The 21517-nt window shown below is 45.5% G+C and overlaps 1 protein-coding gene across 13 annotated transcripts in view; it reads left to right on the plus strand.

Annotated features, from left to right (window-relative positions):
• Positions 1-21517, plus strand: part of ERC2 (ELKS/RAB6-interacting/CAST family member 2) — a 970222-nt gene that overhangs the window by 937037 nt on the left and 11668 nt on the right. The window contains exon 18 of one of the 13 annotated variants that reach the window (XM_073010029.1): positions 11576-14652. The exons of the other annotated variants lie outside the window; for them this stretch is intronic. Coding sequence (XP_072866130.1) covers positions 11576-11749 — 174 coding nt within the window. The 3' untranslated portion in view covers positions 11750-14652. Of the gene's footprint in view, positions 1-11575; positions 14653-21517 lie in introns of those variants that run through there. 13 annotated transcript variants of the gene reach the window in all.

The raw sequence follows: 21517 nt of genomic DNA on the forward strand, positions 1-21517 counted from the left end.
TATTTGACCACAGTGGATTTGCTCAGTTCAGTATCCTGCCTCAGCCTGATGAACATGGGGCCGGTGGTCTGTGAAACCATGCAAAGTTCCAGCATTGTGCTTTTGTGCACTCTTCGTTAATATACTCTAACAGTGTGCTTCATTCATGCCTAGTAGCTCTATTTTCTAAAATAATGAATGGACTCACTTCCAGGTTTTTCTCTCTTATTATCAGTGTGATTCTGTTTGTATTTTCTCGGCTTATGTTTTTTCAGATGCAGAAAATTATGTAATTAGCTGTGAGGTCTCAGGCCATAATTTGGGAAACATTTCCCACTTAAATTAAAGGCTCTGCACGCCCACCCAATCCGTAATTGTGTGGATCTTTCAAAACTCTCCGTTGGCTTCATTTAATTGTGAAACATTAATTTAGTGGGGGGAAAATCTTCAAAGAAGGGGTAGAGGAATAGAGGAAGCGTGGCTGGTAGGACAAAATATTAATAGGTGGTTAAAAGCAAAACAGTAATTCTTCCCGTCGAAGCTTGCAGTCTTTGGTCGGGTAGAAAAGAAACAATCGGTTATTCCGGGATTATATAGGTTTCATTGACTCAAAATGACCTAAAAGCAGCCAGAGAGGGATTTACTTGTCTTTATTTTTTGCCTGAGGAGACAGAAAGGAAAACAGGGTTTTGTTTTGTGAATCCAAAAATGCCCTTTTCCATGGCGGTTTCCAAAAGCGTTCGTTAAAGCACGCAATGCCGTTCAACAAAGACCAAAAATTAAAACGGAAAAATCCCATTTTGCCAGCAGCTTTGCTCACATAGCCATTTAGCACAGCAAACTCCAACCTAGTCCCCAGTGTGGGACAGGACTCAGCACCTTCTCGGCATCTGAGTTGAGGCTGGAGATGTGTGGTGTTGTCATGGTGATTGCTGTCAACAAAGGTTACCCCTGGTGGAACCTCTTTGGCCCTGTGACCCACACACAGAGTTGGAATAATAGACTCTGTAAGTGGCTTCTGCTCTGCAAATAGAGACAGGGCTGGAAATCAATTATTAATGAGATGGGTGACATTGACATTCATCCACATTTAATAAGCACAGCCCAGCAACCAGAGGAAAGCTGGTTTTGCCCAGCAGAGTCTCACGGGTTGATGTGAAATTCAGAGAAAAAGAAAAGGCCAGGGACAAAAACCCCAAAGAGGAAGCGATGATGGTCTATAGCTACTAACAGATTTTAATTATTTAGATTTCTCTGCTTGACATTCCTTTTGATACCAGTTTCATCCTAAATGACCTCTAAGGATTTGACATGCTGATCATACAGAGTATCTCCTCCCCACCGCCTCCCACACACCTACCAGAGAGACAATTGGAGGGTGGTGGGCTTGTCCACAATGGGGGGAAGGGGATGCAGTATTCTGATAGAGTAATAGGCACAGCTTTCATTTGTGGTTCAGAAGCCCTTTGGTCCATTTTTGGACTTCTTTGCAGAAAACTAAGATGCTAATGAAACTGTTTTAAAAAGGGAAAGATGTTGAACTGTGTCCTCATGGCCTGTGTTCTCCACGCAGAATAAGCAGGACTTTGGTTTCTAAGGCTTTCTACAGGAATTACCCTGGTTTGTCTTTTTAATTTCCTTCCAAGGCAGCTTATGATTTCTTCATATCTGAAAGACTGCAAAGCTGCATTTGTACTAAACTAGAGATTGACCCAGAGTGTGCAGCCTTTGTAAGCGGGGGGAGCTTTTTAATTTAAAAGTATGCCCCTGCTCTAAGGTGCGAGTCGGGGAGCAGAGACACTGATCATTTTTCTAGAATCACTTCACAGATGGGGAAGCTGGTACCCAAAGAAATGAGCTAGCTGACTATAACATTTACTCAACTGACCTTTGAATAAAAACACCAGCCAGCCTCCCTTTGGCCCAGACTTTGTTAAGTCTCAGGCCTGGCATCTCACCCTTTGATATTCTAGATGCTTTTCTGGAGTCTGTCACTTCAGGGGGGGAAACCATCGTCTTCCACCTCTATGCTCCAAACCTGCCCTGGCTTCTAAGACTGTTCTTTCAGCAAACTTGTCATTTGCAGACATTGATTGCTTGTGGCACCCAGCATGGCTGTGAAGGGAGACGTCTTGGGGAAATGTGGCTGGCCAGCCCTGCCGGTCTGCAGCGAGTTACGGGTGTTGGTGGAGCCCATGCGGCCTCCCAGCATGCTGACAAAGGACGCCAAGGTGTTCGGCAGAGACTGGAGTCAATTAAAGGCTGTGACTTGGGAAAAGCCCTCCTTGCATCTCTCTTTTTAATCTGGACCCTTTACCTTTTGATATTCTAGACGCTTTTCTTTTGCCCTCTGTCAGCATAGAATTTTTTAATGTGACTGATGTCTCAGGTCAATAATTATATGTGGCAAAAGTTCTTAGGCGACAGGTTTAGATGCCTCTAATTTCAAGGCAAAAGCTTGAGGTTTCACAGTCCCTTCCTGTAGGACAGGGTTGAGGCACTGGGCCGAGGGGGCTGGGAGGTCATCAGCATTCTGAGAGCGATCTAGGGTTTGCCCCACTTCTGGCAGGTTGTCTTGATATCTGAGTAAGAGGGTAGGGGCTCCTACCCTTCAGTTATTTCCCACACCCATTTGTTTAGTGTAGCCCCTTAGCAAGGGCCAGGAAGTTCAGATTTATTACTACCAAACTCTTTAAATAAGTTTCAATTTTTGTGTTTCACAACTTCTCAATTTATGACTTCAACTCCTTCGACAGAGACTAACACACTTGGATCCTATAAGATCCAGGCCCTGCATCAAGTCAACTCAGCCAATCAATACAATATGTGCTTATTGGGCACATACTCTGTATCAGCACAGTGCTAGGGCCACTGTGGCAGACCGCGTAGGCAGGATCCCTGTCTGCATGGAGCTCACAGCCTAGCTGGGAGGACCGCACAGCTATGTCTGAGAAGTCTCAGGGTTGGGGAGGTATGGGGCCTTGGAAGCAAGGGTGACAATCATCTAACTCAGACCAGGGCTCCGGGAGGGCTTCCCAGAGGCAGTGTTGTCTAACCTGAGGTCTGAACGGTGAGTTTGAGTTTGTCCAGTGAAGGAGGACAGGAGAAAGCTAAATCAGAGAGTAGAGGCAGCTGGGAAGCTGGAAGAAGCTCAAAGGAGGTGACTTGGTCTTATGGCTATTTCCTTAGAATAATGAGGAGCTACCAAAGGGACTTACGCCACTTTTTGTTTTAGAAAGTTTACTATGGGCACATCGGAGACAATGGGATTAGAATTTGAGACTTAAAACTATTGTCCATTTTTGTTTGTTTGTTTGTTTGTTTGTTTGTTTGTTTGTTTTGAGATGGAGTTTTGCTCTTGTTGCCCAGGCTGGAGTGCAATGGTATCATGTTGGCTCACTGCAACCTCCGTCTCTCCGGGTTCAAGCAATTCTCCCTCCCTGCCTCAGCCTCCCGAGTAGCTGGGATAACGGGTGCCCGCCACCATGCCTGGCTAATTTTTGTATTTTTAGTAGAGACGGAATTTTGCCATGTTGGCCAGCCTGGTCTTGAACTCCTGACCTCAGGTGATCCGCCCACCTCAGCCTCCCAAAGTGCTAGGATAATAGGCGACCACGCCCAGCCTGTATTGTTTTAATATAAGGAATGAAAGAAGGTCCATGTAGGATGGGGGAGATGGTCCTAGCCCCTTTCACAGATCATGCTTTAGGAAGAGGGTGCAGACAGCCCCATTCATGGGTGTGAGCCTTACCTTTATTTTAGTCCCACGTTTTCCACTGTTATCTGCTGCCAGTGGCTCGCACCAGTCATCAGAACCTCGGTTTCTCCAAACATTTGTCTCCTGGGTATAAATCTTTTGCTCTGGCAACACCACTCAATTGTGGCTTAGAATAGACTTCCACCTTCTCTTCCCCAGCCCCACCCACAGCCTTTCTCTCTAAAAATAATATTCCTGGACCTGCTGGCACACAGACATGCTCTGGGCCTTAGTTGAATTTGGAAGGCAGTCATGCAGTGGAATTCCAGCAAGTTGGCTTAAGGCACCCATTTATTTTTGTACAGTAGTTTCCCACTTTTCAATATTCCAGAGGATATTTCTCCTGTCACTTAGAAGAGGAGTTGATGAAATTACAAGTCAGGCAAGATGAAGGGGAACATGTATCAGCCCCACTTGGAAAGCTGGTTGGGAAATGAAGCTCCGAGCCACTGAAATAACATACTGAACTCACATGCGATGAAATACTACATCCTGGATACACCTGGGATGAGTCATGGCCACAGCGGGGACCCTGGTGGAAATGCTCACAGTGACCGATGGTTGATGGTCGAGTGACATGTGTCCCTGGCTGTTTCAGTTGCTAGACTTCAGTCACTGGATTCTTTGTGCAGATGCTGCCTTTTCACCGTTATGTCTTCCATTGACCATGATGCTTAGCCATTTCCTCTCAAAACCATGGGGACCATCACTGTTCTGTTTGGGTCCTGGTTTTGAAATGACTGGGGAACCTCATGTCATCACCTTGTGCTCCTTCAGATTGCAGCTTGACTCCAAGAAAAGGGAAGAATTTGAATAGGACTGAAAATAATACTCATTACTATTTATTGAGCTATTACTTTGCACCAGGTCCTGTACTAGGTTCTTCTTTTTTTTTTTTTTTTTTTGACACGAGGTCTGTTGCCCAGGCTGGAGTGCAGTGACACAATCTCAGCTCACTGCAGCCTTCACCTCCCAGGCTCAATTGATCCTCCCACTACAGGCATGTGCTACTACATGCTGTTAATTTTTGTACTTTTTGTAGAGACAGGCTTTCATCATGTTGCCCAGGCTGGTCTGAGACTCCTGGGCTCAAGTGATCCACCCATCTAGGCCTCCTAAAGTGCTGGGATTACAGGCGGTAGCCACCAAGCCTGGCCTTTTTTTTTTTGGACAGGGTCTCACTCTGTCACCCAGGTTGGAGTACGTTGGTATGATCACAGCAATCCTCCCATCTCAGCTTCCCAAGTAGCTGGGACCACAGGCATACACCACCACACCCAGCTAAGGCTAACTTATTTTTATTTTTTTGTAGAGATGAGGTCTTGTTATGTTGCCCAGGCTGGTCTTGAACTCCTGGACTCAAGCAATCCTCCTACCTTGGCCTTCCAAAGTGCTGGCATTATGGCCATGAGCCACTGCACTCCACTGTGTTAAGTTCTTTAGTACAGGATCTCATCACATCTTCACATCCATCCAGTGTGGAGTTCCTGTTATGTTATCCTTTTCCTGAGGAAGAAGCTGGGCTTTCAGAGGGGATGTCGCTTGCCCAAGGCACATGACCAGTAAGTGGCCAAGATGGGATTCCAGCCTGACCTGTCCAATTGTAGGGGCTGTTCTTCTTGTCCAGCTCTCCACACTACCACTCACTCCCTGGGTGACATGCCCCTCGCTGGGCTTCACTGTCTCTGCATCATCAAAGTAATATGAAATATTTAATTCAAAGGAAATGTGATAAGGGACCTCAGCGTCTGGAAGGGAGAAAATGCAGCGCTGTCCTGGGTGAAGTGTGGGCACATGAGAGTCAGGAGAGCAAGGAGCGGGTCTGAGACGCCCACGGAGGCATCTCCCCAGGAGCAGCACACATGTGTTGCTATTTGGTTTGCTGGCATCCTGATCTCCCCACACCAGCCCCAGTGGCCTGAGCTGCCTCTGAGTCTCCTACCCACTGCCTTCATCCCACCACCTTCCTTTCTTACCTCCTCTCTTCTTGGCAATCTTCTACTCTTTGGCTTCTTTGTTCCTTTTGTCTGAGGGAATGGAATCGACTTTGGATGGAACTATAATCACTCCCCTTACAGGGAGGTAGTGTGGATTAAATGCCAAAAGACATGTTGCATGCGTAGCATCAAGCCTGGTGCAGGGCGTGCAGCAAACGGTGGTTCCTAAGGTGATTCATGTGAATATTGTCAGTATCATTCAGGACACAGAGGGAGATGGGAGAACCTTTAAACAGACTGAACCCTGGTTAGAATATGGTTAGTCATGTTCTTCTCCCTCTTCCCCATCCCTCACCTAAGCACCCTGAGCCCTTCTTGGACTCAGCCTCTGTTACCAGGAGGCCTCTACCACAGCCAGGCCACTCCCATCTGTGACACTCCTGCCAGATCTCACTCTGTCCCCTGATGGACACAGGATTTCCTAACCCTGTGAAAATCCCTTAGGTGAGAAGCATATTTTGGTAAAATGAGGTTCTTACCCTGTGGTCCTTCCAGTGTTGACCCTGTCTTTGCAGGTTAGCCAGTCCTGACAGCTAGGAACGCATTTTCTGACTCTTGCCCCAGGATTCTAGGGGCCAAGTGTCCTCACCAGAGAAGAAGGGTTTTAGGTAGTTTTTTTTTTTTTTTTTTCCTGTTCCACTGAAAGCCCTGTGAGAGCAGGAACACTGTCTTTCTCAGTTGCTGCTATCATCCCAGCACCAAGCCTTGGGTCAGGCTCTACCAAGAGTTTATTAAAATATTTTAGAATAAATGAAAAAGTGAATTGATTAACTGAGAACATAGCATATGTGAAGAAGGAGCCTGATAGTACCTTTATGTCCATGAGATGGGAGTGCAGCCTACCAGGGCCCGGTGGCCAGGCTGGGTTTGGTCCTGGCTGTGCCACTTAATATCTTTGTGACCCTGAACAATGGTCCTGACGTGTTCAGTCCTCTGTGTTCTCATCTCTAAATGAGAATAAAAAGAGTATGTATCGAAAATGGACTTGGGGAGAATTGAGTGGGTTAATATACGTAAACAGCCTTAGAAACTACATTTGACACCTGGTTCATGCTCAATAAGTATCATCATCATTATTACATACTTGAGATACCACTGGACATAGAGGTTTGTTTGCTTGTTTGTTTGAGGGCAGAGATGAGTCTCACTGAGTTTTGTACCTCATGACAAGCCCCAGTTTAGTCCCTGTTGCTGGTGATGTTTGTAATGATAAAATGAAAGCAATTATATTGTGTCGGTCCCTAGATTCAGAGGAAGAGACCTATATAGCTGGGGAGCTCTGATCAAGGCAGTGAAACGTGGAGCAGCTCAACCCAGGTCACCCTCTGTGTTCATGTTAAAGCTGGGAGAAGGATGCAGTCTAGCCCGGGCTAGAAGTCAGCTTTGTGGTCTTCCCATTCACGCAGGGAACTCTCCTAGTCAGAGTTACTTTGAAATGGCCCTCGGTATCTGTAAGGCACCAAGGAGATCTGCAAATCCTGTGAAAAGGATGATGTAACTCAAGCCAAAGATCTTGTGCGGCCCTATGTGCATAGTCTTGGTATAAAGCAGCCTTGGATCTGGAATATCAGCATGGAAAGGCTAAAGCCGAGGACTGTTCCTTGAGTTTTATTTGCCGGTCTTTTTACAGCCATGATTAATGAGTGTGAAACTGCCAAGTCCTTTCATTCAAGCCAGTGAGATGAGACCCTTCACCAGGTTTGCTTTGTGCCTTAAAACTCTTCAAACATGTTGAGATGGGAAGGAGAGAAGAGGAAGATTGTGTCCTGTCATTGCCAGTGGTGGCCCAGGGAAAGGCAAGCCATTCGACAAAGGCAGCCAGGCAGGGAAATTTGTTTCTATCGCTGAGCTGGAATCCTGGACCTGGCTGAGGGTTCCCATCAGCAGGTTGAAATCAGAGGGAGAATGACCTCCTTTCCTGATGAGATCGTGAGTATCTGTGATTTGTGCATGTGGTTACATGCCAGGTCACCCTTCATCATCTTTTAAAAGGGAACCAGGCATCTTTGGGGACCTCTCTGTGCTCTGACATTCTGCTAGCAGGAAGTCAGGAGTCATTAGTATGAAAAATGGCAGCAAGGACACAAATGCACATCAGGGGCAGACAGTGGGCTGAGCAAACACATTAATGTTCAGGGGCAGGGGAGGGGTGGCTTGTCATGGGGAAGGATCAGCTTCCTTTTCCTAGAAGTTACTCCCAATTACTGCTTTACAAGAAGGGAAACTGTGCTTGCTTTGGCAAGGGCTCCTGCTTGCGACTCGAGGGTTGCATCAATTCATTCCAAATTGTGTTTGTAACCAATGGGAGTCTTGCCTTCTGGAGAATTACAGCTCCTTAAAGACATCCTAGCCAGCAAGCCTCACCCAAGGAGTAGCAGGCCAAGGCCCCCAGAGTGGATCATTCACTTAATAATCAAGTCTTTCCTCCTGGTTCCTTCCATGGCTCTCCCTCCCCTCAGCCTGTGCCTCTCTATCAAGCAAAAATCTAACCATCAAAGGAATGAAAGGGCAAAAAGACTTGGAAAAAAATCAGAGAAAGGATCGACCCCAAAATGCAACATAATGAGGTTCCCTGAGCAGACTTCAAAAGGTCAGTTGGGCTCTGGAGCCCCGTGCGATGACCTTACGATCAAATTATTCCTTCATAGTCCTGTTAGAATCCAAACCGTGCTCATGTGTGAGATGGAAGGGTGTTCTGGCGGAGAGGGGATGCCAATCCCCACCTCCGACTGCTGCTTGTAATAATTAGGCTTCGTAACACTTAACACTTGGATTTGATTTCCCAGTGACAAGCAAGTAACAGTGGTGGGCCAAGTTTCTGTGCATGGGTGCTCTATTTCCAACCATTTCTTCCTTCTGATTTCCCAGCTCTTGAGGCCCAGCCTAATGCATGGAGAAAGTATGGCTTTTGATGCCAATAATCTTGGAGATACTTATTCCTGAGCTGAAAAGGAGATTCTTGCAGGGAGATTTTTGTAGGCTCCGACCATGGGAGATGAGCTGAGGTAGTGATGGGGCTGTAATTATTGCAGATATCTTGGGAAGCTGCTGTGCTGCTCTCCAGGCCCTGAGCACCAGGGACTGATCGAGATGGAGAGAATATATATCAGGTCAGACATTTCAAGCCATACCAAGAGCCAGCCGACTGCAGCCCACGGCCAAATCCAGCCTGCTTCCCATTTTTGTTTTACTGGATCACAGCCACACCCATTCATGTCCTTATTGTCTGTGACTGCTTTCATGCCATGATTGCAGAATTGAGTAGCTGTGACAGGATCATAAGACCTGCAAAGCTTAGCACTTTTCCTCTCTGGCCCTTTGCTATCTTACCAACCCCTGGTCCATAGCATGGTTTTCATAAACCGGTACATCATTTATTCCCCAGAATAAGGTATCCTTGGTTTTGAATTAAATAAGATGGCAGAGGCAGCTCAGCATTGCAGTTGCAGGAAAACCTCACTCACTGGTTGATTCATTCATTCATGGAATGCATACTGTGAGATATCACTGTTACCAATGACATCATCTCCAAAGAGGAATCCTTTATCCCTCTTGATTTAGGAAGAGAATAAAGAGGAGCCTTTATTCCATCTAGACCAATGACCTAATTTTGAAAATGGGGAAAGTGAGGCCCAGTGAAGGAAAAGTCTTCCAGGCCATACAATGAGTTAATGGCAATATTGGGACTAGAACTCATATCTCCCAGGCCAGAGTACTTGAATCACAATAGTCAACCATATTACTTCTCCTGTGTCTTCTGCATTTGATAAATAGCAGCCAGTGGCCTGGGCACCATTTGGGGAAGCAGTAGTTGACTGTGTGATGCAGCAGTTTCTCCCCCTGAAGAGCACATCTCTGGTTTGTTCTTCAGTGTGGCTGATTGTGGTGATTATTCATGTAAAATGCACCTGTCACTCCTCTGCACAACGTCAGACCAAGGGTAATGTGAGCTCCTTGAAAGAGGAACCCATTTTTTTCAGGGTGATTGTAAATTAAATATAAATGTAGGCTTAGGATGCTGGTGGACATTCTCCCAGGGAATTTTTTATCTTGCATATATTTGCAAAATAACCTTTGTAAAGGTTAGGCTACTCTTGGAACTGAAATACAACTTGGAAGTTTAAAAATTCCAAGATATTTTGGGAATGTAATAATCCTGGTTCTCTTTCCTCTAAGATTTTCTTTACGCCCTCACTGACTTACTGTTTAAGGAGTCAAAACATGAACTGTATTTCAAAGTCAATCCAGGAGCTCACTGGAGAATTGACTCACATTCATAGCAATATGCAGGGATGTCTTGGGTTCAGAATGTGGGTTAGCTAGAGTTTCCTTCAACTTTCAATAATTAAATGTTTATGATGGTTATAATATGGCAGATATGGAGAGAAAAAGTCAAAGAATCCAAAGGTAGACTTGAAGGGTGGATATGCATTGATAGTAAATGAGACAGAATCCCAGAGCTGTGGCCTGGGGACTCCCATCTCCTGGAACTCAACATGTAGAAACAAAACCCTATCAACTTCAAAGGTCAGCTCTGGTTTCTGCTTCATATGGCAGAATCCCCTATTTGACTGCAACCTTGGATTTAGCCTTTCTGAGATTCACTCTCTTCACCTTAAAAGATGTGGAAATTAAGATCTAAGTCAGCTGTTCTCAAGCGGGAGCAACCCCATCCCCATATCCCTCCCCACCCCCAGGGACATTTGGCAAGGTCTGGAGACATTTTTCATTATCAAACTAGGGTACTACTGGCATCTAAGTGGGTGGAGGCCAGGGATGTTGCTAAACATCCTGTAATTCATAGAGCAGACCCCCACAAGGAATTCTTCAATAAAGAATAATCTCAACAAGTCAGAAATGACTTATCTTACAGAAAAGGACTAGACCTTGTTTATCCTTGTGTCTGTACCAGACAGTACTATACCTGCACACGATGGATGCTCAAGAAATATCTGTTGAACAAAGAAACATGAACATTTATGAATATATGAATGATCGATTATGCCTGCCTTGTGATAATGCTAAAATCTTTTTGTCAAATAAAGTATCTATGCACAGTTCCTGGCTCAGTGCCCAGCACATAGTAGGTATTCAGTGAATGGCAGCTCATGATGATGCTGATAACATTTACCTGAATTTGCTTCATACTCATTTTAAATAAGAATTCACTTGTTTTCATCCTTTGCCAAGATAATAGGCAGTCTGTGCAGGCAGAAAGCCCAGTGGGGCTTTTACAAATATTGGTTTACAAAGAATCTTTTTCATCTTGTATTTTCCAGATAGGTAAGCCAAGGGCCACTTGGTTGTGCCTTCATTTCCGCTCCCTCTGGCAGGCTGTTCCTAGGCAGGGTTTTGTTTCTCTAAAATTATTGTTTCATTGCTTTGTTGTTCTAAAGGAACCTGTTGGTTAATATTAATGCATTTTTATCTTGGACCATTTCCTTCCGGTTCTTTTTTCTAATCTGCTGTCATATTTTGCTTCATCCTTTTTAATATCAGTGCTGCTTGTGAAGCCCTTTCATGTACATACTACCCCTGATCCTCCAAGGAAGCCTATCTTTATTGGACAGATAAGGAAACTGAGGCTCAGGACATTAAATCACAGCTGATGAGTGGCCTCTGACTCTACCCTGACTCTACCCTATTGCCTCCTCCTAGAATTTGAGATCTAGAAGAGATTGAGAGACAGAGGTCAGAAAAGGGGAGTTGACTGCCCAAACCCACGCAAGAAGTGGTGCCCAAGTCTCCTGATGCTTCCATCCTATATTTTTTAGCTCTTATTTTCTTCCCACCCATACCTGAGAATCATTTTGCAATTGAGTTTCTCATTCATTCATTCCAGGAGGAAGTATGGCATGCCTCTGTGCTCTGTTGTGATGTCATGGGAAGACTTCTGGGTTGGAGTTTTGCTCTGCTATTTATCACTGAAAAGCGTTTGCCTGAGTTACTTCATTGCCCTGAACTTCAGATTCTCTTATCAGAAGTGGAGATGACAACTCTTGCCCTGTGTCACTGAGTTATCATGACGGTCAGTTGAGATCAATGTAATAGCAAGGGTTTGTGAACTGGAGTCTTAAGAGAATTTCGCTACACTCTCTTCTGTCATCCTTTTCCCCAAGTCTAGAGCTGGCAAATATGAACACTTCTGTTACATTGGCACACAACTCCATGATAAAAATGATAGCCATATTGACTAATATTTATTGAGCCCTTAAGACTGTGAGGCACCCCACTAAGCACTAACATGTTTGGTCTACGCTATTTTTCTCAACACCTCTATGCAGCAGATATTTTCACTGTCTCCATCTGACAGATGTTGCAGTGGAGGCCCACAAAGGTGCAGTTTCTTGTTCAAGGTTGCACGGCTAATCATGGGCTAAGCCACAATTGGACTCAAATTCAGTTGGATTAAAGAGCCCAAGGTCTTCATTCATTTACTGATTGATTTATGAAGAACCTCCTAGTGCCAGGCACTGTGCTAGGTACTGAATAGCCATGCAGATGCTTCCTGATTCTCCTGCCCCCATCCAGACCAGAACTGGGGTGGCCAGGATATCTCTTCCTCCCAAAGGAGGTGTGGAGACACATGTGCTCCTGCTGGCCTGCAGACCCATCAGCTGTGTCAGCTGGAGTCCTGGGAAGAGGATGACATTGCTGCTTCCAGCTGGGAACAGCTGATCAGCACCAAGGGAGGGCCAGGAGGCTTTGGCTGAGCTTCATGAGGAAGTCCAACCCCAGCAGCAGCACAAGCACAGTGATTGTGCACCAAAGCCCTGTGAAGACCCTGGCCCGGGGACGAGTTCCCTCATGCTTCCTGTGATGCTGCCTGCCAGAGCCTACTGTTTGGGACTTTTGTCCCTCCTGGCTTATCTTCAGGGGTTTCCTCAGGACAGGGTTACTTCATGGCCAATTGAAATCTCTGAGAAAACCTGTTGGGGCTTTCATAGTGCAAACACAACTGTTGCCTGTGGACAAATATTGACTTTTGGTGCTAACTCTCTCACGGACGGATGGCCACCCTTGGGAGAGCCACGACGTAGGCCTTTGAGCATGAGTTGCTCAACCAGGTCAAAGGGAGACAGAGGCAAGATAAGATGCTTCTTCGATCTCAGATGACCCTCTCCCAAATGGACCCTGATGGTCTCAGCACCAAAGCTGCCTGGAGTTTCAGTTTTGTTGGGAGCAGTGCAGCAAAACTCCACCATGACTTCTGTATTAGTTTCCTAGGGGTTCAATAACAGAGTACCACAAACTGGCTGGCTTAAAACAACAGAAGTTTATTCTCTCATGGTTCTGGAGACCACAAGTCCAAAATCAAGGTGATGGCAGGGTCATTCCCTCTTTGAAGGCTCTAGAGGAGGACCCTTCCTTGCCTCTTCCCAGCTTCTGGTGGTTGCTGGCACCCTTAACATTCCTTGGTTTATAGATGCATCGCTCCTCTCTCTGCCTCCATCACCCCATGGCCTTCTCCCTGTATGTATTCTGTGTCTCTGTGTCCAATTTTTCCTCTTCTAAGAACAGCAGTCATTGGATTAAGGCCTACCCTAATTCAGTATAACCTTACCTTAATTCAAATATATCTGCAAAGACCCTATGTCCAAACAAGGTCACAGTCAGAGTTACTAGGGGTTAGGACTTGAAAATATCTTTTTAGGAGACAGAGTTCAACTGACACCACCCAAGGAATTGTTCTTCCCTTAAGGAAAGGTTATGTAGTCCCCAGCTGCCTCTACCCAGCTTCCACTTTGCCCTGAAGTCACACATCTGGCCAGGTCACTCCCCCTCCATGGTGTCCCACTGCCTGAAGGCAGCATCTAGTCTCTTTAATGTGGCCATAAAGTCCCGCCTGATGGGGGACTGGCCTTGCTTGTCTCTCTGCCCTGACTCTGCCACTTCCCCGCTTCCCGTTCCATGTTGTGTCCTTGGTGCTTGAGGTTCACTGGGTCAGCTTTGGCCTAGCTCTATTTCAGGCCTTACCACATGCTGCTCTCTGCTCAGATAGCTCCTTTCTTCCCTCTTCCACTGGGTAGCTCCTACTCACCACCCCTCACATCTCAACCTGGAAGTCATCTTCCATGAGGAATGTTTGCTGGCCCTCTCTGACACCATACAAGGTGTTTTGGGGTGTCTTGGGCCCCGATGAACTCACACATCACATTGTATTTCAGTTGTCTTCTTACCCGTCTGTGCCCCTGACCTGGCTGCAAATCTCCCAGATTAGGGTTTATGTCCTACTCCCCCTCAAATCCCCAGTCCTGGCCCATGGCTGGCAAAAGTGATTGCTTGTTGAATTGAGGAACTGAATGAATGCATGAATGAATGAGAAAATAAGCAAAAATTATAACTGTATCCCAGCCACCTTCCTAATTTTGTGAAAATTAAAGGAAATTCTTCTGCCTTTCTGCTCGTGACACTCTACCATTGAATTCAACACAAGCAAATATTCAGAGAAATGATGCTTTAGAAATTGTTAGTGTGCCAGGGTTTGGTCAGGACTGAGGATAAACTGTGAGGGTAGTTCCTGGAGGAGTCTTGATTTGTCATCAGGAATGTCCAGCCTTGGGCCGTCAGCACTAACGATGACCAATGTGGTACCGGTGGCCATCTTTTGCAGCTCCATTTCCTTTCTCTATAAAGGTGGAAGGCACCCAAAAATATGGATAAACTCAGCTAATTTCTTTTGCTTTGGCACATGTAGCTTTTTTGCATGATTGAACACCTCAGCCCACTGAAGAATAAAAACTGTAATTCCTCTCTCTCTCTTTTTTCATTGTGTTTAGCCAAAACAAGCTGTGAAAGAATGTAAAATATATCATTTTGTTGGCACCCGTTCACAAGTGAGTCAGTGAGCTTGCTCACATTTACAACTAAAATTGGATTTTAACCTTCCAAAAATTTATGACAACTGCTCCTTCTTGTGGCTTAAATGTTGACATATAATTAATTTAGGATTTCTTCCCAAGGCTTCCTGTCCAGGTTTGTACCTGCCACAGAAATATCCTTGAAAGTTTATCTAACAGCTGGAGCCATGAGAAAAAAAAAAAAGAAACCACTGGAGTTTTGTAAAACAGGGTGGGCTCTGCCAACAGGAAGAGCCCAAGAGAAAGTACGAGGCTGCCAATGTGGCTGGCTGCCGGAGGTGTCCCAGGTCGGAGGCAGGGAATTTGTAGTTTTGGGGAAGCTTGGGGTTCCTTCTACCACTGTTCCTTCCTGGACCCCGGGATGTGTTCTCTCTTTACTCTGCACACATCTTTTCATGAAGATGACCAAGCCCATACCTAACCTGGGCATGAACATCCCACTCTGGTTATTTCTGCACTCAGGATCAAGCTGATCCTATTGTCCTCTGCTGTATATGGGCCAGGATAGACGGGGAGATAATAAGGACTACTTCTCATTGCACTCCTGTTATATGCCAGCCATTAGTAAGGGAGAGTTCATTTTGTTTTATGTTCTCAACCACCTGGAGAGGTTAGAGTTACTATCTTCACTTTGGAGATGAGAAAACGGAAGCTCAGAGAGGTTAAATGACTTACCTGAAGTCAGTAAAATGGAAAGGGGAAGGAGTAATAGGTAGTCCACACATATGAAGCTCCTGTTAGGCCCTGTCTCAGGCTCTCACGTTTAGTGCTTATGGCAACAACAAATTATCTAGTCCAAAATGTCAGTAGTGCTGAGGTTGAAAATCACTGCTGCAGAAGCATTTAGGGCTATTCCTGGCACAGAGTCAGCATTTGATAAATGTGTGTTACCATCAATGAACTTAGCTCTCTTCTTCATCTACTTCAATATTTATTGCGTGCCCACTGTGTGACAGGCACACAAGAAACACTTCAGTGAGCAAGACACACACAGCCTGTCCTCATGAAGGCAGCCTAGGATGCAGTCAGGCATTAATCAGATCCTAACACAAATGTCTGATGCGGGGTTGCCCAGAAGCAGGAGTGCATGCGGGGAGAGCGGGGAGAAATTGTCAGGACAGTGTTTGGCGAGAGGATTTGACCAGGAACAGAAGTCGGAAGGCTCCCCTGAGGGAGTGGTATTGAAGTTGACATCCAAGGATCAGCAGAAGGCAGCCAGGAAAAGGATGATGGGGAAAGTGCCCAAGTGAGAGGGAACATCTATGCAAAAGCTCTGAAGGAAGACCCAGCCATGTGCCTCCTCCAGCAGTAGGAATCTCTGTTCATGGCTTGGCACCCCGATCAGGAATTTCATACATCTCTGCAGAGCTTTGCAATATCACTTAAGGGACTAGCTCCCAAGGAAGTTCTCCATAGCAAAGCTGAGGCCTCTGGAATATCCATGGGTCTTCCAGGGGACTCTGTGGTCCTGCTGCATTGGGCTTTGGCAGTGGCTTCAAGGGTGCCCTCAGAACCCACTGGCATCATGCTTCAGGTGACCACTTTGTCATGCCCCAGCCCCTTGGTCTCTGCCTAAAGGCATTTCCTAGCCTTCAGTCATGGATGCCAACCAGTCTTAGAGGAGTTAAGCCTGACCCCTGCCTGCCAGGACTTTGGGATTTAATAGGGAAACTTCCAGCCAGTTCACATGTTATGGAAACACATTTTCCTCTCTTTAATCTTCAAAGTGACCAGTGACAAAAGCAGCACACAAATTCCCTCTCAGGGAACCTCCACATCTAAGTTGGAAACATGTATAATAGCTGGAAGCCCCATAACAGATGGGAGAATGGGCCCATCTGAGAGGTCCATTGTTACAGCTCTCCCAGTTACACATGGAGACAATTACAGAGTTCACTTATATCCCTGAGTGGGAGCTAGAGATGGGAGACCAAGGGTTTCAGCCCTGGGCCCTTGTGCTTTATGCAGACCTACAAGGGCAGGCTTTGGCATGGGATTTAAATGTAAGTTCAAACCGGAGAGCATGTCTGCTTTTTGGCACTGTGCAAATGTGACTGGCCTCAGATTCCCACTGAAATAACCTCTGCTTGCTTTTCTCAAACTCCTCATTCTTTGGAGGAGGATATTACCGTTTCCCTTTAAGGTGGTCTGTTGGGCAAGGGGCCTCCTGAGCAAATGCTGTGCATGTGTGCATTTGCAGGGCTTGATTGCAATTCTGGAAGCATCCAATTCTGTCTGTTTCTCAAAACCCACACCACGGAAAATACATAATGGATACTCACTTGGGACCTAGCATTATCAAACACATCCTTGGATTTGAGAACCTAGTTATTTGTTGCTTTGATAGTCCTGCCCCTACCCCCACACGTAGCACAGAGCAGTGACACTGTAGACACTCCAAAAACCTTACCCTGTAGCACCCCAGCCAGTTCTCCTGCTGGCCTAGCAATTCTACTCAACATAAAGACGTTATATGATGTGGGAACCAGAATGTCAGCTACAATGCCAATGACCTGGACCAGGTGTCCCAGAAAGGTGCTATTTTGTTTATACTGCACTAAAAATTGTTGGACAAAACAGCTTTAGATTAAATAGAAACCTTATAGATTAGACGGCAAGTTCTACCAGTATTGATGGATTTCATGTCAAGTTTCCCCCACTCCTTTCAAAGTGTTACCTATGAAAGGAAAAGGGCAGGAAGGCAAGATTCTGTGTATGGAGATAGAGGAGGGGGAGTAACTGAGCACCACACATCCTGGCCATCGCTGGGGGAGGCTCTAATTTGGAGGAAGTCAAGCCTTGGAAGCATACTTTGCCTGTAAAGGCATACCTTCCCTCAATAATCTTTTTAGCATCCCCACTCTTTCAAAGACAACTTGGACCCCAAAGCCCCCATGCAGCCAGAAGACATGTGAACATCCCATCAGTTTCATAGAAGCAATACATTGGAATCCTCCCGATAGTTCACTCAGTTTCAGAATGATAAATGATCAATCACTGCATTCCTCCTAAATGAAATGTAGATGTCAAGATATATTGCTTGAGGTTTCTGAATGGGATTTATGCAGTTGAATTTCCAGGAGAAAATGTATTGCTTTGGTGTGACAGGGAAAGAGAGACATTCTGGATCTTTGTTAAGGCAAAACATTTGACAGTCAGGAAGAATGCTTCGGACATGTTAATTTTTTTCATATTTAAAAGTGATTCATCATCTCAAATACCATAAAGCCAGAAGACCATAATGCAAACTCATGGAGGGGAAGGAGGATGCCTGTGGCTTCAAAAGTGGAGGCTTCAAAAGTGGAGGCTTTTGAAGGAGGCTCTAGGTGAGCTTGTGTTGGGAAACAAAAATTAATGACTGAAAATCAATTTGAAAGCACAGAGTCTGGACAAAACCCTAGGAATGCATGAAAATCCACAGTTACTTGTCAATTACTGCAGTGCAGAATAAGAAGTCCTTCTCTTCCAGTATATATGCATACACCACAGTAGATGCAACTTCCTTGGAAAGTCTTTCCAACCTTCCTGTCAGACCAAGTCAGGGTCCCATTGTGCTCCTGCAAGCTGGGGATTTGACGTCCTACTGTGCAAGGATCACACCACTGCCTCACCACCTACTAGCTATAGGATTAATAGGTGGTAGGGCAGTGGTGTGACTCTCGCACACGAGGACATGTGTAACCACTCTACACCTGTTTCTGGAGATGTATGATGGGTTAATAATGACAACCTCTTCAGAGTATAAGGACTGGATGTTGTAAAACTAGTGTCTGTGTTCAGTGAATGTTGGCGGGCCATTCTCATCTTTTTTACTTAGCATGACTTTAAATAGTCACATCTTCTGTTTAATGATTTGTTGAATATAATATCTGGCATGCTTATGAGAGGTGCATTCCATGAAGTCAGAGCTAGTGGCTGTTTTGTTCAGCCACATGGCCTTAGTACTTAGCATGGTTCCTGGTAAATGCTAAAAAAAAGTTGTGGAAGAGAGGAACAGATGGAGGAATGGTGGGAAGGAAAGGAGAAAGGAAGGAAGTATTCCTATAGTTTTCATAAAAAACATAGCTTGAAGATAATATAAAATCCAGACTGAATGTGCTTTTGTATCTCATTTAAGAACCCACTTTGCCTGGCGCAGTGGCTCAAGTCTGTAATCCCAGCACTTTGGGAGGCCGAGACGGGCGGATCACTAGGTCAGGAGATCGAGACCATCCTGGCTAACACAGTGAAACCCCGTCTCTACTAAAAAATACAAAAAACTAGCCGGGCAAGGTGGCAGGCGCCTATAGTCCCAGCTACTTGGGAGGCTGAGGCAGGAGAATGGCGTAAACCTGGGAGGCGGAGCTTACAGTGAGCTGAGATCCAGCCACTGCACTCTAGCCTGGGCGACAGAGCCAGACTCCGTCTCAAAAAAAAAAAAAAAAAAAAAAAAACCCACTTCACTTTCAACTCTGCAGACCAAAATGAGGTAGCATTCTTCCTGTTCCTTTGTTTGCAGGTGAGGATTAGGGCCTAGAGAGGCAGAATATCTTTAAAAGGCCTGACTTCACCCAGCTGGTTGCTGGCTTATGTTTATGTTTCCCTTTTCCCTTCCCCCTACCAAAGATGGTCCCCTCCCCCAAGAGAAGGCTGTTTCCTTTTGTTACGGGGAAATTCTGAATTGGTGATTGCTTAGAAAACACAAAGAAGTGTGTAGCAAGTTGAAATTAAAAAACAGTTCATGAAAAGCAAAACTCCATTTAGCCCCAATCTGCCAAGAAATAAATAGTTTAAAAAATGAATTTCAGATCACTGACAATGATGACTGTGTTTATGGCAGTGGGGTTGTCTGTCTTCAGCAGGCCATCCTTGCAGGCATGCACCCAGCATTTAGAAATTAAACAAAAACACATTGAACTTGCTGCATTAGCTGTTGCCACATTGGAACGCTAATGGGTTTAGTGACCACAACCGACCCAGGCCAGCGTGTGTCAACAGCCAAAGGACCAACCTCAGTCACTGTTTGTGCTTTGCCCAAGTTGTTACAAGCTTAATTCTTTGCAGCTTACTTTTCCTGCTGTTTTGGCCTCTCCCCCACCATGTCTTAGAAAGTGTAGCCCCAGCCCAGCCTCACATAGCAAGGCCACGGGGTCCTGGCAAGATGTCTGAAGACGCAGGCACCTCAGCTTCTTGGGTCTCATGAGCAGTTACATGAGGGCTCTGCCTCCCCCCTTCTTTAGCCAGTCACTTCTATTAGGCATTCTGGAAACGGCCCAGTCTGAAGCAAATGCAGAGAGCCTCTTGATGAGCTACCCACCTGGAAAAGTGGAATCTTCCTCTCTCTCTTCTTCTCCAAGAAAGTATGCTGAATAGCATTTCACCTCCCAGGTGGTTTCTTTGCACCACAGGCAAGCCTTCAGCCCTGACTGAGAAACAAGGTCAAATGCCTCCATTTTTGTACAGCTGAATCAAGCACTGGGTTGTAGCATCTTGGCGGTGAAGAGGTTAAATCACTCAAAAGGCTGGATCTGTGGTTTCCTGCCCACACTTGCTCTGGCCTAAGGCAGTGCTTGCTGTTTGGGGAGGGGGAAAGGGAGGTCTTGCCTGGACCCAGGTGGCCGACAGGCAAACCATGTTATTAAGAAGCAGGGATCGCAAAACCTTGATCTTCAAACGAGACCCCTAATTAGTCACCAGCCCAAGAGTAAATGGCATTCCACCTCAGTGAGGCGGGAAGGGCGCCTTCAAATCCTGGAGACTAATTGCCATTATTGGCTCTATGAAGATCCTGTTGTAAACACTTGTCATTGGAGCCACTTCTGGTCAGTAAACTTGAGATATCAAATTGTTCCTTCATGTTTCAAATTCTACAGAATGCCTCTTTGGCTCCTTTTCTAGGAGGGGGCATCTCCTTCCCAAACATGACAGCTTTCTTAGCATCCAGTTTAGGGAGATGTCTTCCTGTGACTTGTATATGCTATGGCAGGCTCATCTTAAAACCAAATTCTTTTCAGTAAGGGGCTTTTTAACAATGTTTTACTTTATTTTCATTGGAATTTGAAAGTGCCATCTCAAAAATAAGATAACAGGACTCATGATCATGAAGATAATGGAGCTTATGTTTGGAGCACCTCAGGTACACTGACTTTTCCAAGGCCCTGGGAGGTGCCCCCAGTGAAGTGTTCACAAGGCCATATATTTTTATCAAGCTTGAAATAGTCAATTATTTATGTATTCTTTTTCTTCAAGAAGGCCTGCAAACTGGTATGAACTTTAGGCCACACAAAACCAAGATGTGTTCCACACTATTCAAGGTGTGTTTCTACCCTTTCCCATCATGTCTTCTTGTTGCTTCTGCAGATAAGTCTTTTCTCTCTGTTCTTAGAAATTTTGTTTCTTTTTTTTTCTTTTTTTTTTTTTTTTTTTTTTGAGACAGAGTCTCACTGTCTCCCAGGCTGAAGTGCAGTGGCGCGATCTTGGTTCACTGCAACCTCCGTCTCCCGGGTTCAAACAATTCTCATGCCTCACCCTCCTGAGTATCTGGGATTATAGGCGCCCGCCACCATGCCCAGCTAATTTTTTTATTTTTAGTAGAGACAGGTTTTTGCCATGTTGGCCAGGCTGGTCTCGAACTCCTGAGCTCAGGCAATCTGTCCGCCTTGCCCTTCAAAAGTGCTAGGATTACAGGTGTGAGCCCCCATGCCTGGCTGACTTTTTGTTTCTTGAGCCTGTTTTGGCATTTGTGAAGGGTAGGGTAAACTTTTCCAGGCCACATACAGGGTGCAAGGTTTTGTCTAATTTTATTCTTTCTTTCTTCCTTCCTTCCTTCCTTCCTTGCTTCCTTCCTTCCTTCCTTCCTTCCTTCCTTCCTTCCTTCCTTCCTTCCTTCTCTCCTTCCTTCCTTCTTTCTTTCTTTTTTTATTTTTATTTTTTGAGACTGGGTC

The sequence above is a fragment of the Chlorocebus sabaeus genome, chromosome 22 (genome assembly GCF_047675955.1).
Source record: "Chlorocebus sabaeus isolate Y175 chromosome 22, mChlSab1.0.hap1, whole genome shotgun sequence".
Lineage (NCBI taxonomy): Eukaryota > Metazoa > Chordata > Mammalia > Primates > Cercopithecidae > Chlorocebus > Chlorocebus sabaeus.